General features: G+C 41.0%; 1 protein-coding gene and 1 non-coding gene across 2 annotated transcripts; one reads left to right on the forward strand and one right to left on the reverse strand.

Moving 5' to 3' along the window:
• Positions 1 to 1,022: 1,022 nt before the first annotated feature.
• On the forward strand, positions 1,023 to 5,061 carry LOC142550098 (uncharacterized). The gene is made up of 6 exons (XM_075659335.1): positions 1,023 to 1,368; positions 2,129 to 2,338; positions 3,033 to 3,175; positions 3,900 to 4,031; positions 4,197 to 4,263; positions 4,460 to 5,061. Exons 1-6 carry the CDS (start codon positions 1,023 to 1,025, stop codon positions 5,059 to 5,061), a joined length of 1,500 nt encoding a protein of 499 aa, XP_075515450.1.
• Positions 5,062 to 9,492: 4,431 nt separating this feature from the next.
• LOC142550379 (small nucleolar RNA R71) lies at positions 9,493 to 9,598 on the reverse strand. The gene has a single exon (XR_012821342.1). It is a non-coding gene; the product is annotated as a small nucleolar RNA R71 (small nucleolar RNA).
• Between the last annotated feature and the right edge of the window lie 9,287 nt (positions 9,599 to 18,885).

An 18,885-nucleotide genomic window follows, 5' to 3' on the forward strand; every position in this document is an offset into this window, starting at 1 on the left:
TTCTGCAGACTGACACACCTGACGCAGATGGGCAGGGCCGAGGGCGTATTTGACACGTCACACCCTGGCACATGTGGCCACAGTTGTTGCTATCGTTTATTTTTATTTAGATTGTGTTTGATACTCGAGATTATTGTTACCCTACATGCATTGCATTGCATTGATTTCATTCCATGTCATTTATTTATGTTGTAATTTATTTAATCTTTGTACTGGGGGTTTGACCCTTATCACTCGGGGCTGATGTGGTTTGTTTTGTGATTCCATAGCAGGTTATATAGGTGGTTCTGATGCAGCTGGCAGAGCGTTTGCCAGTGGAGCCCAGTGAATCGGTTTTTGGGAGTCCCCATATATTTATACTATATATATTGAGTCATTTGCCAAGGAGTTTCCTCGTGTATTTTTATGGTTGTATTATTGAGTGTTGGATCTTGTTTGGTGTGATCGAGCTTGGCTGGCTCTACGTGCAATTGTATTATGTTTATTTTATGGGACTCTATTTTCGAGTATAAATGTTTTGTTGTGTTGTTTTGGAATTTATGGTATGTCCTATTTACGGGGTAGGTCATGCCGAAATTTCTGTAGGCCCAAATTGGAAATTTTTTACTCGTTTTTTCTGTTTACGCTAATAAATCCTGGTTGTTTGATAATTAAAATTTAATCAGGAGCACGGGCCCTCACAATTGGTATCAGACCGTAACTGGGGTATGCTCCAATTAGAGTCTAGGACACTCGATTTTAGACACAAATAAATTGATTGCGTATTTGATTTACTATTTGCTCTTATTTGATTTGCTTGTTATGATTATTTAACTTAGCTAGGTTAGAGCTAGTAGTGAAATAAGTTTTAACTTCCTTAAAAACTTTCAATACTTATTTATTATTATTATGATAAGGAAGCCGAGTTCAATCAGTTGGTTGAGAAAAATATATAAGTGGGAGAGTATGCCTCTGAATTTTCTGCTCTTCTAGCTTACGTACCTCATGTTTCTAAAAGTGATCGATCTAAGTTGTCGCTTTTTATGAAAGGACTGAATCAGACGATACATACTTTGGTTAAGACTGGAGCACCAACTATTTATGCAGAAGTGGTAGAGAAAGCAAAGAATATTGAGGCTAGTTTGCTTTGGGGAGGATCACAACAAGTTTCATCTTTTACATCCCAAGGGTCCGGGAGTAGCATTCAGATGCCAGTGGGCATACCTCCTTATCAGCCTCCTCACTCAAACCAGCCACAGAAGCAACAGAAATTCAAGGCAAAGGGAAATCAGTTTAAGAAGAAGTCTTCCAGCAGTTCATCTAGTTCAGGTAGTTCTCGTGGAGGAAGATATAGTGGTTATGTTCGAGATTCTTGTAGGAGTTGTGGAGGTAGGCATCTTACTACCCAGTGCACAGGAGTTCAGGGAGACTGCCATACATGTGGATTACTAGGACATTATGCGAGAGTTTGTCTTAATGCGGGAAGACAACAATATCAGCCTTCATAGTTTAGCCAGTTTCCGCGAGCCCCGGTGCCTAGACCATCTACTCCACAGCCTAACTACCAACAGCCGAGAGGATCTGCTCAGTAGTACTTTTCAGGACCTCAGCAGGCTAGGGTGCGTGCTTTGACACATGACCAGGCTCATGAGACGCCCAGAGGGGTCATTAAAGGTATATGCTTTATTTTTTATCATCCTGCACGTATATTGATAGACACGGGAGCATCTCATTCATTTATGTCTGCTGCATTTATTGATGAGCATGAGATAGCTACTACCATGTTGTTGGATACGATGTCTGTGTCTACCCCTGTTGTTGTGTATTTGATGTCTTGTGAGATAGTTCTGAACTGTGTGATTAGATTTGATAATAACCTTATGATAACTAATATAATCAAATTATCTATGTCTGACTTCGACTGTATTTTGGGAATGGATACTTTGACGAATTACCAAGCCACCGTTGATTGTTTCCATGGAGTTGTCAGATTTAGACCATATTATGGCAATAAGTGGAACATTTATGAATCATTCTCGGTCATGCATTCCATTAGTGTCATCAATGGAAATGTTTAGACTGCTATCGGCGGGGAATTAATGATTCATGACTTATGTAGTTAATGTGACACATGAATAAATGTTGAAAGTTTCGGATATTTCTGTGGTAAAGGATTTTCCTGATGTATTTACTGATGAAATTCATGGATTTCCGCCTCAAAGGGAAATAGATTTCAGTATTAAGTTAATGTCAGGGACGAACCCTATTTCTAGAGCACCATGTCGTTTGGCTGTAGCGGAGTTGAAAGAAATCAAGGAAAAATTACGAGACTTACTGGAGAAAGGTTATATTAGACCAAGTATGTCACCTTGGGGAGCTCCAATATTGTTTGTAAAGAAGAAATAGTGGACGATGAGGATGTGTATTGATTACCGGAAATTGAATAAAGCTACAGTGAAGAATAAATATCCTCTACCACGTATCAACGACTTGTTTGATCAGTTGCAGGGTACATCCGTGTATTCCAAGATCAATATTCATTCTGGATATCATCAGCTTAGAGTTATAGGAGAAGATGTTCCTAAAACTGCATTTCGAACACGTTATGGGCATTTTGAATTCTTATTCATGCCTTTCGGATTGACAAATACTCCAGCGATTTTCATGTATTTGATGAACCGTGTTTTTCGATAATTTGTTATTGTCTTTATCGATGATATTTTGATTTATTCAAAAACAAAGAAGGAGCATCGAGAACATTTGAGACTAGTCCTTCAAACACTTAGAGCAGCACAATTATATGCTAATTTTTCTAAGTGTGAATTTTGGTTGGACAAAGTAGTATTTTTGGGTCATGTTATATCCGCTCAGGGAGTTTCAGTGGATCCTAGTAAAGACGAAGCTGTTATGAATTGGCCAACACCAACAAATGTTTCTGAGATTCGTAGCTTTCTGGGATTAGCAGGGCATTATAAGCGTTTTATTGAAAGATTTTCCGTTATTACAAATGACTCAATTAACGCAAAAAGATCGACGTTTTTGGTGGACTGCAGAATTTGAATCAAGTTTCCAGACTTTGAAGGAAAACTTGACAATTGCACCAGTGTTAGCTTTACCTTCAGGCTCAGATGGATTTGTTGTTTGTAAAGATGCTTATCTAAATCGACTAGGATGTGTTTTAATGCAAAATGGGCGAGTGATTGCATATGCATCTCGAGAGTTGAAGCTACATGAGACTCAATATCCAGTTCATGATTTATAATTGGCTGCCATTGTGTGCGCGTTAAAAATATGGCGTCATTATCTGTACGGTGAACAGTTTGTAATTTATTCTGATCACAAGAATCTCAAATATCTTTTAACGCAGCCCAATTTGAACATGAGACAACGTCGATGGATGGAGTTTCTTAAAGACTTTGATTGCGAGATTCAATATCAACCAGGGGGATGAATCTATCTATTTGAAGATGCACTTAGCAGAAAGGGTCAAAATCATATGCTGACGTCTCTGAATATTTCTAAAGGCCACGAGCACTTGGGAACTTCAAGATGGACTTATCAAACAAGTGGAGGTTGCTTTATAGTTTCATCTATCAAAGTCGAACCACAGATAATATCAAGAATTAAAGCATCACAGAGAACTGATTAGCACATTCGCAGATTGAAAGAATTGGCTCAAACAGATCAGTCAGATAAGATCAGTGTTGCCTCGGATGGTAGTTTGCACTTTAATGGGAGACTTGTGGTTCCTAATTTAATAGATCTGAAAGAAGCTATACTACGTGAAGCACATTGTAGCCGACATAGAATTCATCCATGAAATCGAAAGATGTATCATAATTTGAGAGTTCATTATTGGTGGGATGGTATGAAGAAGGAAATTTTTGATTTCGTGGCTAAATGTTTTAACTTGCCAACAGGTTAAAGCTGAACGAATGAGACCTGGCGGTATGTTACATAGTCTTGAAGTGCCAAAATGGAATTGGGAGCACATCGCTATGGATTTCGTGACATACCTATCTCGTTCTAATCGTGGTTGTGATGCAATTTGGGTGATTGTTGATAGATTGTCTAAATCAGCCCATTTTATTCCGTATGACTGTAGTTGTACTTACAAGAAAATGACGAAATTGTACATTGATCATGTGGTAAGATTACATGGTGTTCCAGTAACCATAATATAAGACCGTAATCCAAGGTTTACTTCGAAGTTTTAGAGTAGTTTGCAATCAGCTTTGGGTTCAAAGATGACCATGAGCACTACTTATCATCCCCAAACAGATGGTGAGTCAGAAAGAACCATCCAGACTCTAAAGGATATATATGTTACGAGTAGTTGTAATGGATTTCAGGGGTGGTTTGCAAGAATCATTGTCTCTAATCAAATTCTCTTACAATAATAGTTTTCAGACAACGATCGGTATGACACCATTTGAAGCTTTATATGGCAGAAAGTGCAGATCTCTGATTTGTTGAGAAGATGTAGGAGAACGACAGATGTCTAAACCAGAGTTTATACAAGAAATGGAAGATAAAGTTATAATGATCAGAAAAAGAATGAAAGCAGCCCAAGATCGTCTAGAAAGTTATGCTAATAAAAGGCGTCGGCCTTTAGAGTTCCGGGTTCGCGATTATGTTTTCTCGAAAGTATCACTGTTTTGTAGTACAATGAGATTTGGACGTAAAGGGAAGTTCGCTCCACGTTATATTGGTCCATATGGGATTGTTGAGAGGATTGACACTTTGGCTTATCGTTTGGACTTTCCGCAGAGTTTATCTGCGATACACGATGTGTTTCACGTATCAATGTTGCGGAAGTATGAGCCAGATACATCTCATGTATTGAGTACCGATGATGTGGCGTTAGATAGTTCCCTAAGTTATGTTGAGCATCCAGTTCAAATTCTTGATCGCAAAAAGAAGCAACTCAAGAACAAGATGATTCCTTTGGTTTTGGTGTACTGGAGTAGACATGGGATAGAAGAAGCTACATTGGATTTAGAGGCTAGAATGCATCAAGAGTGGCCTCACTTGTTTGAAAATATGATGAATAACTCCATATACTCATATTTTTCTATGTAATATTAGTGAGTGGTAAATATTTTAACCACTTTTGGTTTAAGTGTTGTGCATTCTAGATTTCGAGGACGAAATCTTTTACTGGGAGGAGAGAATGTGATAACACGAATTTAATTATTCCATATTTGGCAAGAATTACAAAAAATTATATTAAAGTGCAAAATTAAAATTATTAAGCCAAACAAATTTATTGCGAGTTAGAAAATTATGTATTAGAAAATATCGGAATTATTGAAAATATTAAAATACATATTGGATTTTTATAGCACACGAGAGTATTAATACTTGAACCGGGTCACATTCTAGCAATTGGGCTAAATCTTTGGATACATGTATATGTATATATGTGATGTAAAGAAGGAAGTTCATTTTCCCCAAGCCCAATTCATTTCCTCCTCAAGCTTCTCGTTTCTTCTCGCCTCTTCTCTTGCATCCATTTTTCTTCTCCATCATGAGCAGCATCTCGTCGCCCACTGCTGCTAGGAAGCATATTTCCAAAGCTCACCCAAGCTAGCCCAAGAAGTCGCTCAGTTCCCCTTTCCATAATCAACATAGAAGAGCTTGTTTCTTGTTATTATATTTCTGCCGAGTTGCTGTGTATCATTTCCAGCTTCTTGATTTCTATTTTTCTTGGTTCTTTAGAGTGTGTAGAGGTCGATTCTAGCTTCATTTCAGTTTAAAGGAAGCTTTTGAAGGTAATATCTAAGCCTTGGTTTTAATTTTGTTCATGGAAGTAGATGTTGGTTTCTGTTTCGAGTTACAGGTTTTTGCTTATGATTTTTGGGTTTTTGTGTGTCTTGCACTAAGATTCTTGATTTGCGTTTCAAATAGAACTTATAGATCTATGTGTTGGCTTTCTATAGCCACTAACAAAATGGAATTTCAATTAGAAATAGATTTGATATGATTTTTCTACCAAAATGTGTCAAAATAGAATTCTGTGTTGGAGCTGCGTGGATTAGGTACTGTAATTCGGGTTTATGACCTATATTCTGGACTTATGATTCAAATAAAAGTTGTAAATCTCTGTGTTGTTTTTGTAATTGGATAAGAATCGTTAAATTTCATTAAGAATTGAAATAGTTATGCTCATTTTTCCGAAACTGCTCAGTTACAGATTTCAGCCACGAAGTGCGTATGTAATAGCGTTTTCTTGATAATTTTTGGATTTATTCGTTGAGATTCTGGAAATGGCTTCTTCTAGGGAAACATAGACATTTGAGTTATCTTTCATTACCAATTTACGAATATCAATTTGATTCAAAGATGAGTTAGATATGAATTTTATACTCATGAGTGTCAAACATGAATCTGTCATAGAACTTAATTCTCAAGGTTTCTGGTTTTGGTTGTTTTTCAGTGTCGAGATGGTAGAATCTATTTTTGGTGTGCTCTGATGAAATATGGGATTTTGAGTTAGGTTTCCAGCCATGTACGATAAGTGCGTTTTGGTTTTGGTTGAGTTATGACCTGAGCTTAGGTCCAAGCTGGAATTAGTAACTTATATTTGGCAAAACGTTGAATATTTATTTGATGGTAATAAATTATTTGCCACATGTTTTATTAGCCTGGAAGCACCAACAAGTTCATAAGTTATTGTGGTATTTTAGTTTGAAGGATAAGTTACGGATTGATCAATTCCTTATAGCATCTAGAACGACGTGAAATTTAATTGATATGATTTTATAAGAATTATGTGTTTATGTGTTCTTTGTGCTGTTTGGGTGTATTTTAAGATAATTTCTCATTTTTTTAAAATAAATATTATTTTTTTTAAGATTTCTGTTTACTCTTGGATGAGTTATTTAGGCATTAGAGCTCAGGGCTTTAAGCGTCACACCTCTGATGACTAGCCGAAGGGCCGAGCAGTTCTGTAGACTGACACCCCTGATGCAGATGTGCAGGGTCGAGGGCGTATTTGACACGTTACACCCCTGGCACTTGTGGCCACAGTTGTTGCTATAGTTTATTTGGATCCAGTTTGATACCCGAGATTATTGGTACCCTACATGCATTGAATTGTATTGATTTAATTACATGTCATTTACTTATGTTGTAATTTATTTGTAATTCGTTTTGAGGTTTGATCCCTGTCCCTCGGGGTTGTTGTGGTTTGTTTTGTGATTCTATAGCAGGTTATACAGTTGGTTCTGTTGCAACTGGCGGAGCGTCTGCCAGTGGATCACTAGTTGCAACTGGAGGAGCGTCTGCCAGTGTTTAATTCTTATTATCAAACAACCAGGATTTATTAGCTTTAGAAGCGAAAACTAAACATGTATAACAGGATTTATTCGCTTCTTAAGCTAATAAATCCTGGTTGTTTGATAATTAAAAATTAAACATGAGCACAGGCCCTCACAACTGCCAGACTCGATCCATTCAAGCGTGAGCACCTTGATATGGGTGGATTTTACTTGTTTTTCATATCGTATTAGGTCCCGTTGTGTTGCATTTATCATTTAGATTACACGAGTTTTGTATTATTTTAGCATAATTTATGTTTTATTGTTGCTCATGCATTTAGTTGGTGAAAATGCAGGTGAATCGTGCATAAACTGAAAATTAAAGAAAAAGAGTCGAAAGCCATCCGCCCGGGCGCACATTCACATCCGCCCGGGCGCCTCCAAGGCGTGAGAGAAGGATTTTTTGCGAAGGTCATCCGCCCGGGCGGAAACTTATGTCCGCCCGGGCGCGTCAATGAAAAATAAAAATACAAGATTTGCGAAGGTCATCCGCCCGGGCAGAAACTTATGTCCGCCCGGGTGCGTTTGTAATTTTGGGAAGATTTTTTGGACGATTTATTCCCTTAATTCTTAATGTGCATGATATGGAGGGGATATTGCTCGAAAATTGATCATCATTCAGCAGCCACCATAAGCCTTGGAGAGGAATTCGCGCTTGGATGGCAGATTCGACAATTTTCCGGGCATCATCTTTACGTTTTTCATCAAATCTAGTATTTCTAACTTAGTTTTTATCTTTGAAACATTGCTGTGTTTATTTTTATTATGAATTCTAGTAGCTAAACTAAAATATTTGTTGGTATTTAAGGGGATCCTACCCCAAACTTTGATTTAATTAGTTTATATTTCGATTATCGCTTTGTGCTTGATTGTATTACTGTTTTTCATTGTGTTGTTAGAGCGTAGCTAACTTTAACAACGTTTTATATTGCGAGTGAGTTCGAGAGAATATCTTGTGATAGGAACGAGTAACATAATCTGTGGATCTACAATTTACAAAGACATATGAAATTGGATACGCGCCGATAGTTATAGTCCTAAGGGTCGAAAACTAGGGGATTTCATAGATCGACATGCAATTCGCTCTTGATAAATAATTAAAGACATTTAATTACTTCATTGAGTAGAATTAGTTTGGCATAGCTCGAGAGAGTGTGTTCAATTGAATAGGAAATCCTGTCGAAAGCATACAATCACTATCGAACAACTTAGTTAATTAACGAGTGGTAGGTGAACCGATATCCCAACAAATTCATTTTTCACTGAAATTTAATCAATCATTCTAGCTTAATTGTTTCAGCATTTAATTCTTGAATTTGGTCATTAAGTTTTTATTTAATGTTAGTAGTTATAATTAATCAATCAAATTTTCGTTGCTAAAGATTTAATAAATGAAAATAATAATTGTCAGATACAGTCTTCAGTGGAACGATACTCGTACATTATACTATTACTTGACATCGTGAACTTGCGATTAACGTTGAGCATACAAAACCATATTTTTATTGAGGATTCCACAGTGCAAGTTTTGCTCGATCAAGTTTTTGGTGCCGTTGTCGGGGACTGTTAATTCACAATTTTATTTTTAGTTATTTTCTTTAGCATTGTTTCATTTTTATTAAATTAACACTCCATATTCCATTAAAGATATCTCGTCCAGTGCATGCCAAAGTCACTTGATGTGGAGCTTGAGCAGTTTGACCCTGAAATTGAAAGAACTTTCCGTAGAAGAAGACAGCAGCAGAGACTGAAGGAACTGATGGAGAGACACGAGCACGAGCATGAGGAGGAACATCGTGAAGATAGACATGTTGAGATGCCGTGCCGCATACCAACGCTAGAGTATGCCCAGCCTTCTTTGGATGGTGCACGCCCCAGCATTGTGAGGCCTATTGTGCGAGCAAATCACTTCGAAATCAAGCCAGATATAATTCAGATTATTCAGAATATAGTCCAGTTTGGAGGATCTGCAGTAGATGATCCAAACACGCACATCGCAGATTTTCTTAAAATTTGCGATACTTTTAAATTTAATCGAGTTTCTGACGATTCTGATAGACTGCGTTTATTTCCTTTCTCATTGATAAAGCTAAAGCATGGTTAAATTATTTGCCTGTAGGTTCGATCACAACATGGGAGGATATGGCAAAGGCGTTTCTCATCAAATACTTTCCTCCATCTAAGACCATGAAGCTGCGGGCAGACATCACCACATTTGCTCAATTCGAGCAGGAGTCTTTATATGAGGCATGGGAGCGCTTCAAAGATCTACTACGAAGATGTCCTCATCACGAACTGCCACTTGGGTTAGTCGTTCAAACCTTTTATTATGGCTTGCTTACTTCTAATCGTACTATGATAGATGCTGCTGCTTGTGGGAACCTGTTGCGAAAAACTGCTGAGGAAGGATATGAGTTGTTGGAGGAGATGACTGCTAGCAGCTATCACCCTCAATCTGAAAGGAATAACCAGCGGAGAAGTGCAGGAGTCCACCAGGTAACTGACCTTTCTGCTATCACTGCACAACTTGATGTCCTGAACAGGAAGTTGTACGGGTTGAATATGGGTGGCACAACTATGCGTCTTCAAGAGATAATTTGTGAAAAATGCAGAGGAGAACACTATGTTAAGGACTGTCAAGACAGTGGTCCTTTCTATGTGCCAGAAGAGGCACCTGTGAATTAAGTGGGAGTCCAAAAGCGTCCAAGGAATGATCCGTACTCAAACACATATAATCCTGGATGGAGACAACATCTAAACTTCTCATGGGGTGGTCAAAGCAGTCAAAATCGACCACAAGGAGGACAACCATACGGGAAACAACCGATGAACAGATCTGATCCTCCTAGGGAAAAGAAGTCCAATTTGGAGCAGATGATGTCTAAGTTCATCTCATCTACCAAAACCAGACTCCAAAACCAAGATGCATCAATAAAGGGGCTAGAGAATCAGATTGGGCAGTTAGCGAAGATGATAGAAAGTAGAGAGCCGGGCACCTTGCCAAGTAACACAGAGACCAATCCAAAGGAGCAAGTGAAGGCCATCGAGTTGAAGAATGGGAAAATTTTAGAGTCTAGGGCAAAAGAAAATAGTCCAGTACTGGATGAAAAAACTGAGACATCCAAAGGTAAGTCTTCTCACTCTGCACCAGCACCCACTGCACAATCTAAAATTGTTATACCTCCTCCTTTTCCTGCAGCATTAAAAAAAGCAAAACTTGATGCACAATTCGGTAAGTTTTTTGAGGTATTCAAAAAATTTCATATCAATATTCCTTTTGCCGATGCTTTGATGCAAATGCATAGTTATGCTAAATTCTTGAAAGACATATTAGCTAATAAGAGGAAATTGGAGAAAACTTGACTGAGAATTGTTCTGCATTGGTACAAAAAAAGATCCCACCGAAACTACAAGATTCAGGGAGTTTTTCTATTCCTTGCATGATTGGTGATGTTGTTTTTCACAAGACTTTGTGTGATCTTGGTGCAAGTATTAATGTAGAACCCGTATATCAGTAGACGTATAAGCCGTGCATAATTCTAGATTTTTAAATTTAATTGTCTTCATTGCATGATTATTTTAAATGCATTTGTTTGAAGTTAATTATTTTATTATTTCAGTTCAGTAGTTTGATTTTTAGCATTTCAGTTATTTCAGTGAGGCCGGACCGGAGTTGGAGTTTTGAGATAGAATTTAAGATTCGAGAAATATTTCCAGAAGTTTATTTAGCTAGCAACCAAGTTCATTTAAGTTAGAAAGGGAGGTTTGAGGATTTAATTTAATTATTTGAGGTGATTAAGAAATGAACTCATTTAAGTTATTTAATTAAGGGGTTAGCTCACTAAATTATTTAAAGGATTAGTAAGGCTTTCAAGGATTATTAGTTGACTAGATAATTAACATTTCCCTTTATTTTATCATGCATTTTTCGGCCACCCTTAGTGCTAGAAGATTCATTTTCCAACTCATCAACTTTGACCAATTCTTTGCATTAATTAGTAGGATAATTCTAGGATTTTTGGGAGCACAATTTAATTAAATAAATGGACATATCCTAGTCTAGAACAAGAGAAATTTCGGCCACTACCTCCTAGAAGCATCCACCAACTCATTTGATATCAATTCAAAATTTAAACTTCAAAGGGGAGTGGACTTGGTCTTGATTCTTCCTTATATTGTGCACCCTTCTCCTCACCCCTCATAACCATTTTTCCCCCCCTCTCCTTTTCGAAAATTCAGAGTGAATTCACACTCATTTTCAGTAGAAAATCGTGAGGTACCTAGCCAAAAAGAAGAGAGAAAAATCGAGAGCAAGGTAAGGTAGAAAAGAGAAGCGCTCCACCTCCTCCGTGCCGCGTCGTCGTTGTTTCGTTCGTTTTCTTTCGAAACGAAACCAGGCATGTCTAGATTTCTTTAAAACCTCAATCAAGTCATATTATCATTTATTTTTCAGTACATGATCATGTTTATTCAAGTAAAAATCGAGATCCATGTCAAAACATTTTGAAACCACACATGCAGAATTTTTGAATTCCTTGGCAAGCTTCACGGTTTCTTTTGGTTTGTGAGTTTCAGGTATTGGATCGACTCCAGGCTCCCAAGGCGGCTTGTATACATGTAGTAGGATGCATTAGGACCATGTTGGTCCATTCAAACCAGCCCCATGCTTGCTGGAAATTCAGAATGACAGCAAGTCCCCATAGGTGCAGAAATGTTGTTCGAAAAATTCAGTTTCTTGTCATGGAGGAAGGATCTGATCTTGGCTGCCCCAAGGGCCTATAGCCATGGTTGGATCACTTCCCTAGCAAGTCTAAGACGTGACTAAGTTGCCCTTTTGGTGGCTTGGTCCATGGTTCATCGGTTTTTAATAAAAACATCACAACAGCCCCTATACCCCTTCGGCTACTTTGGTTGGACAGCTTTTGGTTCGTTCTTTTGTTGCTTGGTATGGATCTTGGTTGGCCTATGACCCTTAGCCACGGTTCATATCATGCTCCTAGATGTCTAGATCGTGCCATGGTCAATCAAATGGCCACTGGAATGACGCAAGACATCGATCATAGCATAAACACTACACACGCATGCACGTTGCTCTCGGTTGGACCCTTCGGTTGAGATTTGGTGTGATGCGGATTGTGGCTGGCCTAGGGCCCTTAGCCATGGTTCCAATCATTCCTTGGGATGTTGGTAAGAGTCTCTGGTCGGTGTTTCACTCCTTTAATGGCCGATAGTCTCGAAACCAACGCAAGTCTTGTAGTTGCGCAGCTGCTGGAAATTACAGCAAGTTGCTGTGTCGGTTCAGAGGCTCGTTCGAGTTCTTGGTTGGCTTTTAGCCCATGGCCTTGGACTTGACAGTGCCTCATTGAGTTAGGAAGGTCATGTTTTTGACCGTTTGTCTTTTGGATTATTTTTGAGGTCGTACGAGAATTTACGGTGCAATGTGCCAAATTGACTCTCGAAAGAGCGTTTCGTGTTTTGGCCTCCATTCCACCTAGATTTCGACCCTATCATTTTAGGAGCATTATTTTATGATTTTTCAGCGTATTTTAATCATGACTATACGTCGGTTCAGTGTCGGTTCAAGTAGGCTCGGAGTCATGATTAAATGCGAAGTCATTAGGCGTCATAGTCGCATCTTTTGAACGTAAATTGCGTAGTTGGTCAAGTTTAAACTATTGCATATTTTTAATGGCACAGTTAGGTTGCAGCGAGCCTGGGAACGATCCAATCCAATCCAGTTGGTAAAATTACAGGAATTTTCATTATGCCAGTTAATTATTTTACGTGCATTAAATAGAAAATGATTATTTTTGAGATTTATGCGATATGGCTTGTGGTTCATTCACTATGTGGGAGTGTTATTTTATACGGTCGCCAGTGACCGATCAGTTCAGTATGGTACCACCCGGTCGCCAGTGACCGGCCAGCTCAGTTCAGTTTCAGCCTCCCCGGTAGCCAGTTACCGATCAGTTCAGCTTAGTGCAGTGGCCACAGGCGTAAAACATAATCTCAACAGAAAATTTAACAGATATTTCAGTACATGCTCCAAGGAGCAAATATTTTTACAGTGATTTCCAGTTCAATTATGCACGTATTATAATTGTTCAGTACAGATTATTTTCAGTATGCCTCAGGACAGGATATGTTAACTCATGCATATTTTAAATTCAGATTTTTACTCGTTACCTGCGATATATGCATGCTGAGTCTTTAGGCTCACTAGACTTGATTGTTGTAGGTACTGATGAGGCCAGGGCTGAGGGCGGGGACCAGTGAGCCAGCTTGGGTCGGCAGTAGTGGCACCCGAGGACCTCAGAGCAGCAGTTGTTGTTTTTTTTCGCAAACAATTTTATCAGTCGTTGGATATTTTTAAACCGTTGTTGTTGGCAAAACTTTAATTTTCTTCCGCTGCAATATTTTGAAATATTGAACTTGATTCACAGGTGATTTTATGAATGAGGCCATTTAAGTTCTTTTAAAAAGAAAATTTTTAAATTTTCCGCAAATTTTCAAGAAAGGAGTTTTAGGCCCTTCACAGTTGGTATCAGAGCGGTGGTTCTGTATAGGGTTTCACTACTACTGACCGCGAGAAGCTCACGAAGCCACGCCTTTGGTCTGTAAGTTTTTAAGTTCAGCATTTTGTTCAGCATTTTAGTTAAAGCATGAATTAGTTTGTCAGCATGCTTCCAGATTTTCAGTATTTCAGAGTTCATTTAAAATAAATTATGGAATTATGCATGTTAGTTACGTATGGGTTATGTTGGAACAGTATGCCCCCTAGACGCATTTTAGAGCGCAACAGAGAGGAGGAGCCTCGCCGAGAAGACAGGGAGGAGCGTAGACCAGAGGGAGACCTACCACCTCCTCCACCGCCCCCACCGGACATGAGTGCCCAGATGTTAGCTGGGATGGCACAGTTCTTCGCACAGTTTGCGGGGGGCAATGCCGCAGCCGTAGCCGCAGCCGCAGCCAGGCCTACAGGGCCCGAGGCTGTGTATGAGCGATTCATGAAGATGCGCCCGAAGGAATTCTCTGGGACATCTGACCCCATGGTTGCCGAGGGATGGATCAAATCCCTCGAGGTTATCTTCGATTTTATGGAGCTGAGAGACGCAGACCGAGTCCGATGTGCCATCTACCTGTTCACTGGAGACGCCCGCTTATGGTGGGAAGGAGCTTCGGTAGCCCTGACATTGGCTACACTTTCTTGGACCCGCTTTGCGGAGGTTTTCTACTCCAAGTATTTTGCTGAGGAGGTTCGCACCAGGCTGACCACCGAGTTCATGAGTCTGAGACAGGGGGATATGTCGGTTACGGAGTTTATCCGTAAGTTCGAGAGGGGCTGTCACTTTGTGCCCCTGATAGCGAATGATGCCAGAGCCAAGCTGATGCACTTCCTGGTGGGCTTACGGCCGATCTTGCGCCGGGATGTTAGGGTATCTGACCCTGCTACTTATGAGTTTGCCGTCTCCAAGGCCTTAGCCGCAGAGCAGGATCTGCGGGATATCGAGAGGGATCGCCAGGGCAAGCGCCCAGTCCAGGCACCGCACCGCCCTCCTCCTCATCAGCATCAGCAGCAGAATAAGAGGCCTTTTCATGGACCGCCCAGGAACCGAGGCCAGCAGCAGCAACGGGGACGCCCAGCCCCGAGGACTCAGGAGCACCCAGTCTGTCCCAGGTGTTCACGTCGCCATCCTGGAGCATGTATGGCTGGCTCAGGAAAGTGTTTTAAGTGTGGCAGTCCAGACCACATGTTGCTGCAGTGTCCTCAGAGGAATCTGCCTACCCAAGGCAGAGTTTTTGCTCTCAATGCCGCGGAAACCAACCCGGAGACTATGTTGTTGACAGGTACCTTTAAACTTTAAGTTATTCTTCGAATTTCAGCATTTTGGGAATCGGGATTTAGATTTTTGAACTTAGAACTGTTATAGGATTGCATGCTCTACTCAGATTTATTTCAGAGGAATTAAGCTAGAGGAACCTAGACCTTTGCATGTCTATAAGTTTAGATCTTGTAGTGGGATTCAACTTAGAGCTCCGCTCTTTCAGGGAGAATTTTTATATCTGGTTCCGCTACCAAGGCCTTGATAGATTCAAGGGCCACTCACTCGTTTATTTCGGAGATCTTTGCAAACTTTCTCAAGATCCACACCATTGGGCTAGATACAGCCTTTTCAGTAGTGTTGTCGTCAGGCGAGGAGATGGTAGCCACCAATGTTATCCGAGATATAGACCTTGAGCTGCACGGTAATCTTGTTTATGCGGATTTGATTGTGCTACCGATGCCGGAATTTGACATCATCCTAGGGATGGACTGGCTATTGAGGAACAGAGTGTTGATAGACTTCCAGCGGAGATCCGTTCTTGTCCGACCGCCTGGAATGGAGCAGTTCTTATTTGAGCCGGACAGTACTTTCCTTTACCGCGCATTATTCCTTATGTTCAGGCTAGGAAGCTCATGCATAGAGGGTGTCGGGCATTTCTAGCAACCTTTTTATCTGTCCCCGAGGAACCCAGCCAGTCAGCCTCATATGTTCCGGTTGTCAGAGATTTCTTAGACGTTTTTCCCGAAGACGTCTCTGGTATGCCACCCGTGAGAGAGGTGGAGTTTTCCATTGAGCTTATGCCAGGTACGGCTCCGATATCCAAAGCGTCGTACCGACTAGCGCCGACAGAGATGGCAGAGCTTAAGAAGCAGATCCAGGAACTTCTCGACAAGGAGTTCATTCGCCCGAGCTTTTCTCCATGGGGCGCGCCAGTCTTATTCGTGAAAAAGAAGGATGGCACGATGAGGCTTTGCATTGACTACCGGGAGTTGAACAGGGTTACAGTGAAGAATAAATACCCACTGCCGAGGATTGAGGATCTGTTTGACCAGTTGCAGGGAGCTTCGATTTTCTCCAAGATAGATCTGCGTTCGGGTTATCACCAGTTGAGGGTGAGAGGTGCTGATGTTTCGAAGACAGCTTTCAGGACTCGTTATGGTCACTACGAGTTCCTTGTGATGCCGTTCGGTCTGACGAATGCGCCAGCAATCTTCATGGATCTCATGAATCGCGTATTTCAGCCGTACCTCGACCAGTTTGTGATAGTGTTCATAGATGACATTCTCGTCTACTCCAAGAATCGGGAGGAGCATAGCAGGCATCTGACCACAGTGTTGCAGACATTGCAGAAACACAAACTATTCGCAAAGTTCAGTAAGTGCGAATTCTGGTTAGAGAAGGTGGCGTTCTTGGGCCACATTGTTTCTAGCAGTGGTATTGAGGTAGACCCCGCAAAAGTTGTAGCAGTCAGAGATTGGGTTGTGCCTCAGAATGCATCCGAGATCCGCAGTTTCCTTGGGCTAGCAGGATATTACAGAAAATTCATCCAAGGATTTTCCTCTATCGCCGTTCCACTCACAGCACTGACAAAGAAAAATGTGAAGTTTGTGTGGAGCGAGGAGTGTCAGAAGAGCTTCGATACTTTGAAGCAAGCTCTTATTTCAGCACCAGTTTTGGCCATGCCATCAGGTCCCGGCGAGTTTGTCCTTTATACCGATGCTTCGAAGCTTGGTTTAGGTGCAGTTTTGATGCAGCATGGGAGAGTGATAGCGTATGCTTCTCGACAGCTGAAAATCCACGAGAAGAATTACCCTACCCATGATCTGGAGTTAGCGGCCGTAGTTTTTGCTTTGAAGATTTGGAGGCACTATCTGTATGGAGAGAAGTGTCAGATCTTTACCGACCATAAGAGCCTCAAGTATTTCTTTACGCAGAAGGAGCTGAACATGCGTCAGAGGCGTTGGTTGGAGCTTGTGAAAGACTACGATTGTGACATTAGTTACCACCCGGGTAAAGCTAATGTAGTTGCGGATGCTTTGAGCAGGAAAGTCGCAGTGATGGCTCATTTGACGATGCAGAAACCTCTTCAGATTGAGATGCAGAGGTTTGATATTGAGACTTATCCTCGAGGTAGAGTTCCTCGTTTATCTACCTTGACTATCCAGTCCTCTCTTATTGACCGTATTCGCAGCGGTCAGGCAGCAGATGAGCAGTTGGAACAGTGGAAGAAGAGAGATGAAGCCAAGGGCAGTGTTTTGTATTCAGTCAGCGACGGTATTGTGAGATACCGAGATAGGATATGGGTTCCTAGTAGTGATTCTATCCGAGCAGACATCTTATCAGAGGCCCATACGTCCCCGTACTCCATTCACCCTGGGAGTACGAAGATGTACAAAGATCTGCAACTATTGTATTGGTGGCCGGGAATGAAGAAGGACATCAGGCGTTTTGTATCCGAGTGCCTGACTTGCCAGATAGTGAAGGCCGAGCATCAGAGACCAGCAGGTTTGCTCAAGCCTCTTCCTATTCCCGAGTGGAAGTGGGAGAACATTACCATGGACTTTGTGACCGGATTGCCGAGGTCAGCCAGAGGATCGAATGCTATCTGGGTGATTGTAGATCGTCTTACCAATTCAGCGCACTTCTTGCCTATTAAGACGACTTTCACCATGGTTCAGTATGCAGAGCTGTATATCCGAGAGATAGTCCGACTCCATGGTATTCCAGTTTCTATCGTATCCGACAGAGATCCCAGATTCACTTCCTCGTTTTGGAAGAGTTTGCATTCGACTTTGGGTACGAAGTTGCTGTTTAGCACAGCTTTCCATCCGCAGACAGATGGACAGTCGGAGCGAGTTATTCAGATCTTAGAGGATCTTCTCCGTGCTTGCGTCATTGATTTCTCTGGGAGTTGGGAGTCGAACTTACCATTGGTAGAGTTCACCTATAACAACAGTTTCCAGTCGTCTATAGGTATGGCTCCGTATGAGGCGCTGTATGGCCGCAAGTGTAGATCTCCTGTTCATTGGGATGAAGTAGGAGAGAGAGCAGAGTTGGGTCCAGAGATTGTTCAGCAGGCAGCAGATGTAGTAGTCAAGATCCGTGATAGAATGAGGACTGCTCAGAGTCGACAGAAGAGTTATGCCGATCAGCGGAGGAGAGAGTTAGAGTTTGCAGTGGGCGATCATGTCTTCGTGAAAGCGGCACCTATGAAGGGTGTCATGAGATTTGGCAAGAAAGGGAAGCTCAGTCCGAGATTCATTGGACCGTTTGAGATCCTCCACAGAGTTGGGACGCTAGCGTATCGTGTGGCTCTTCCGCCGAATCTGGCCGGAGTACACAATGTCTTTCACGTCTCCATGCTGAGGAAGTATATGGCAAATCCTTCGCATGTGCTGAATTTCGAGCCGTTGCAGCTTACTCCGAACTTATCTTATGAGGAGAGACCCGTGCAGATCCTAGATAGACAGGAGAAGAAACTTCGGAACAAGCTTGTTAAGCGAGTCAAAGTCAAATGGCTCAACCATTCAGAGGAGGAAGCTACGTGGGAGTCTGAGCCGGAGATGAGAAGTCGATACCCTGAGTTATTCGGTGAGTTCTAATTTCGAGGACGAAATTTATTTTAAGGGGGGAAGGATTGTAGAACCCGTATATCTGTAGACGTATAAGCCGTGCATAATTCTAGATTTTTAAATTTAATTGACTTCATTGCATGATTATTTTAAATGCATTTGTTTGAAGTTAATTATTTTATTATT

Source organism: Primulina tabacum, chromosome 6 (genome assembly GCF_025594145.1).
Source record: "Primulina tabacum isolate GXHZ01 chromosome 6, ASM2559414v2, whole genome shotgun sequence".
NCBI classification, from domain to species: domain Eukaryota; kingdom Viridiplantae; phylum Streptophyta; class Magnoliopsida; order Lamiales; family Gesneriaceae; genus Primulina; species Primulina tabacum.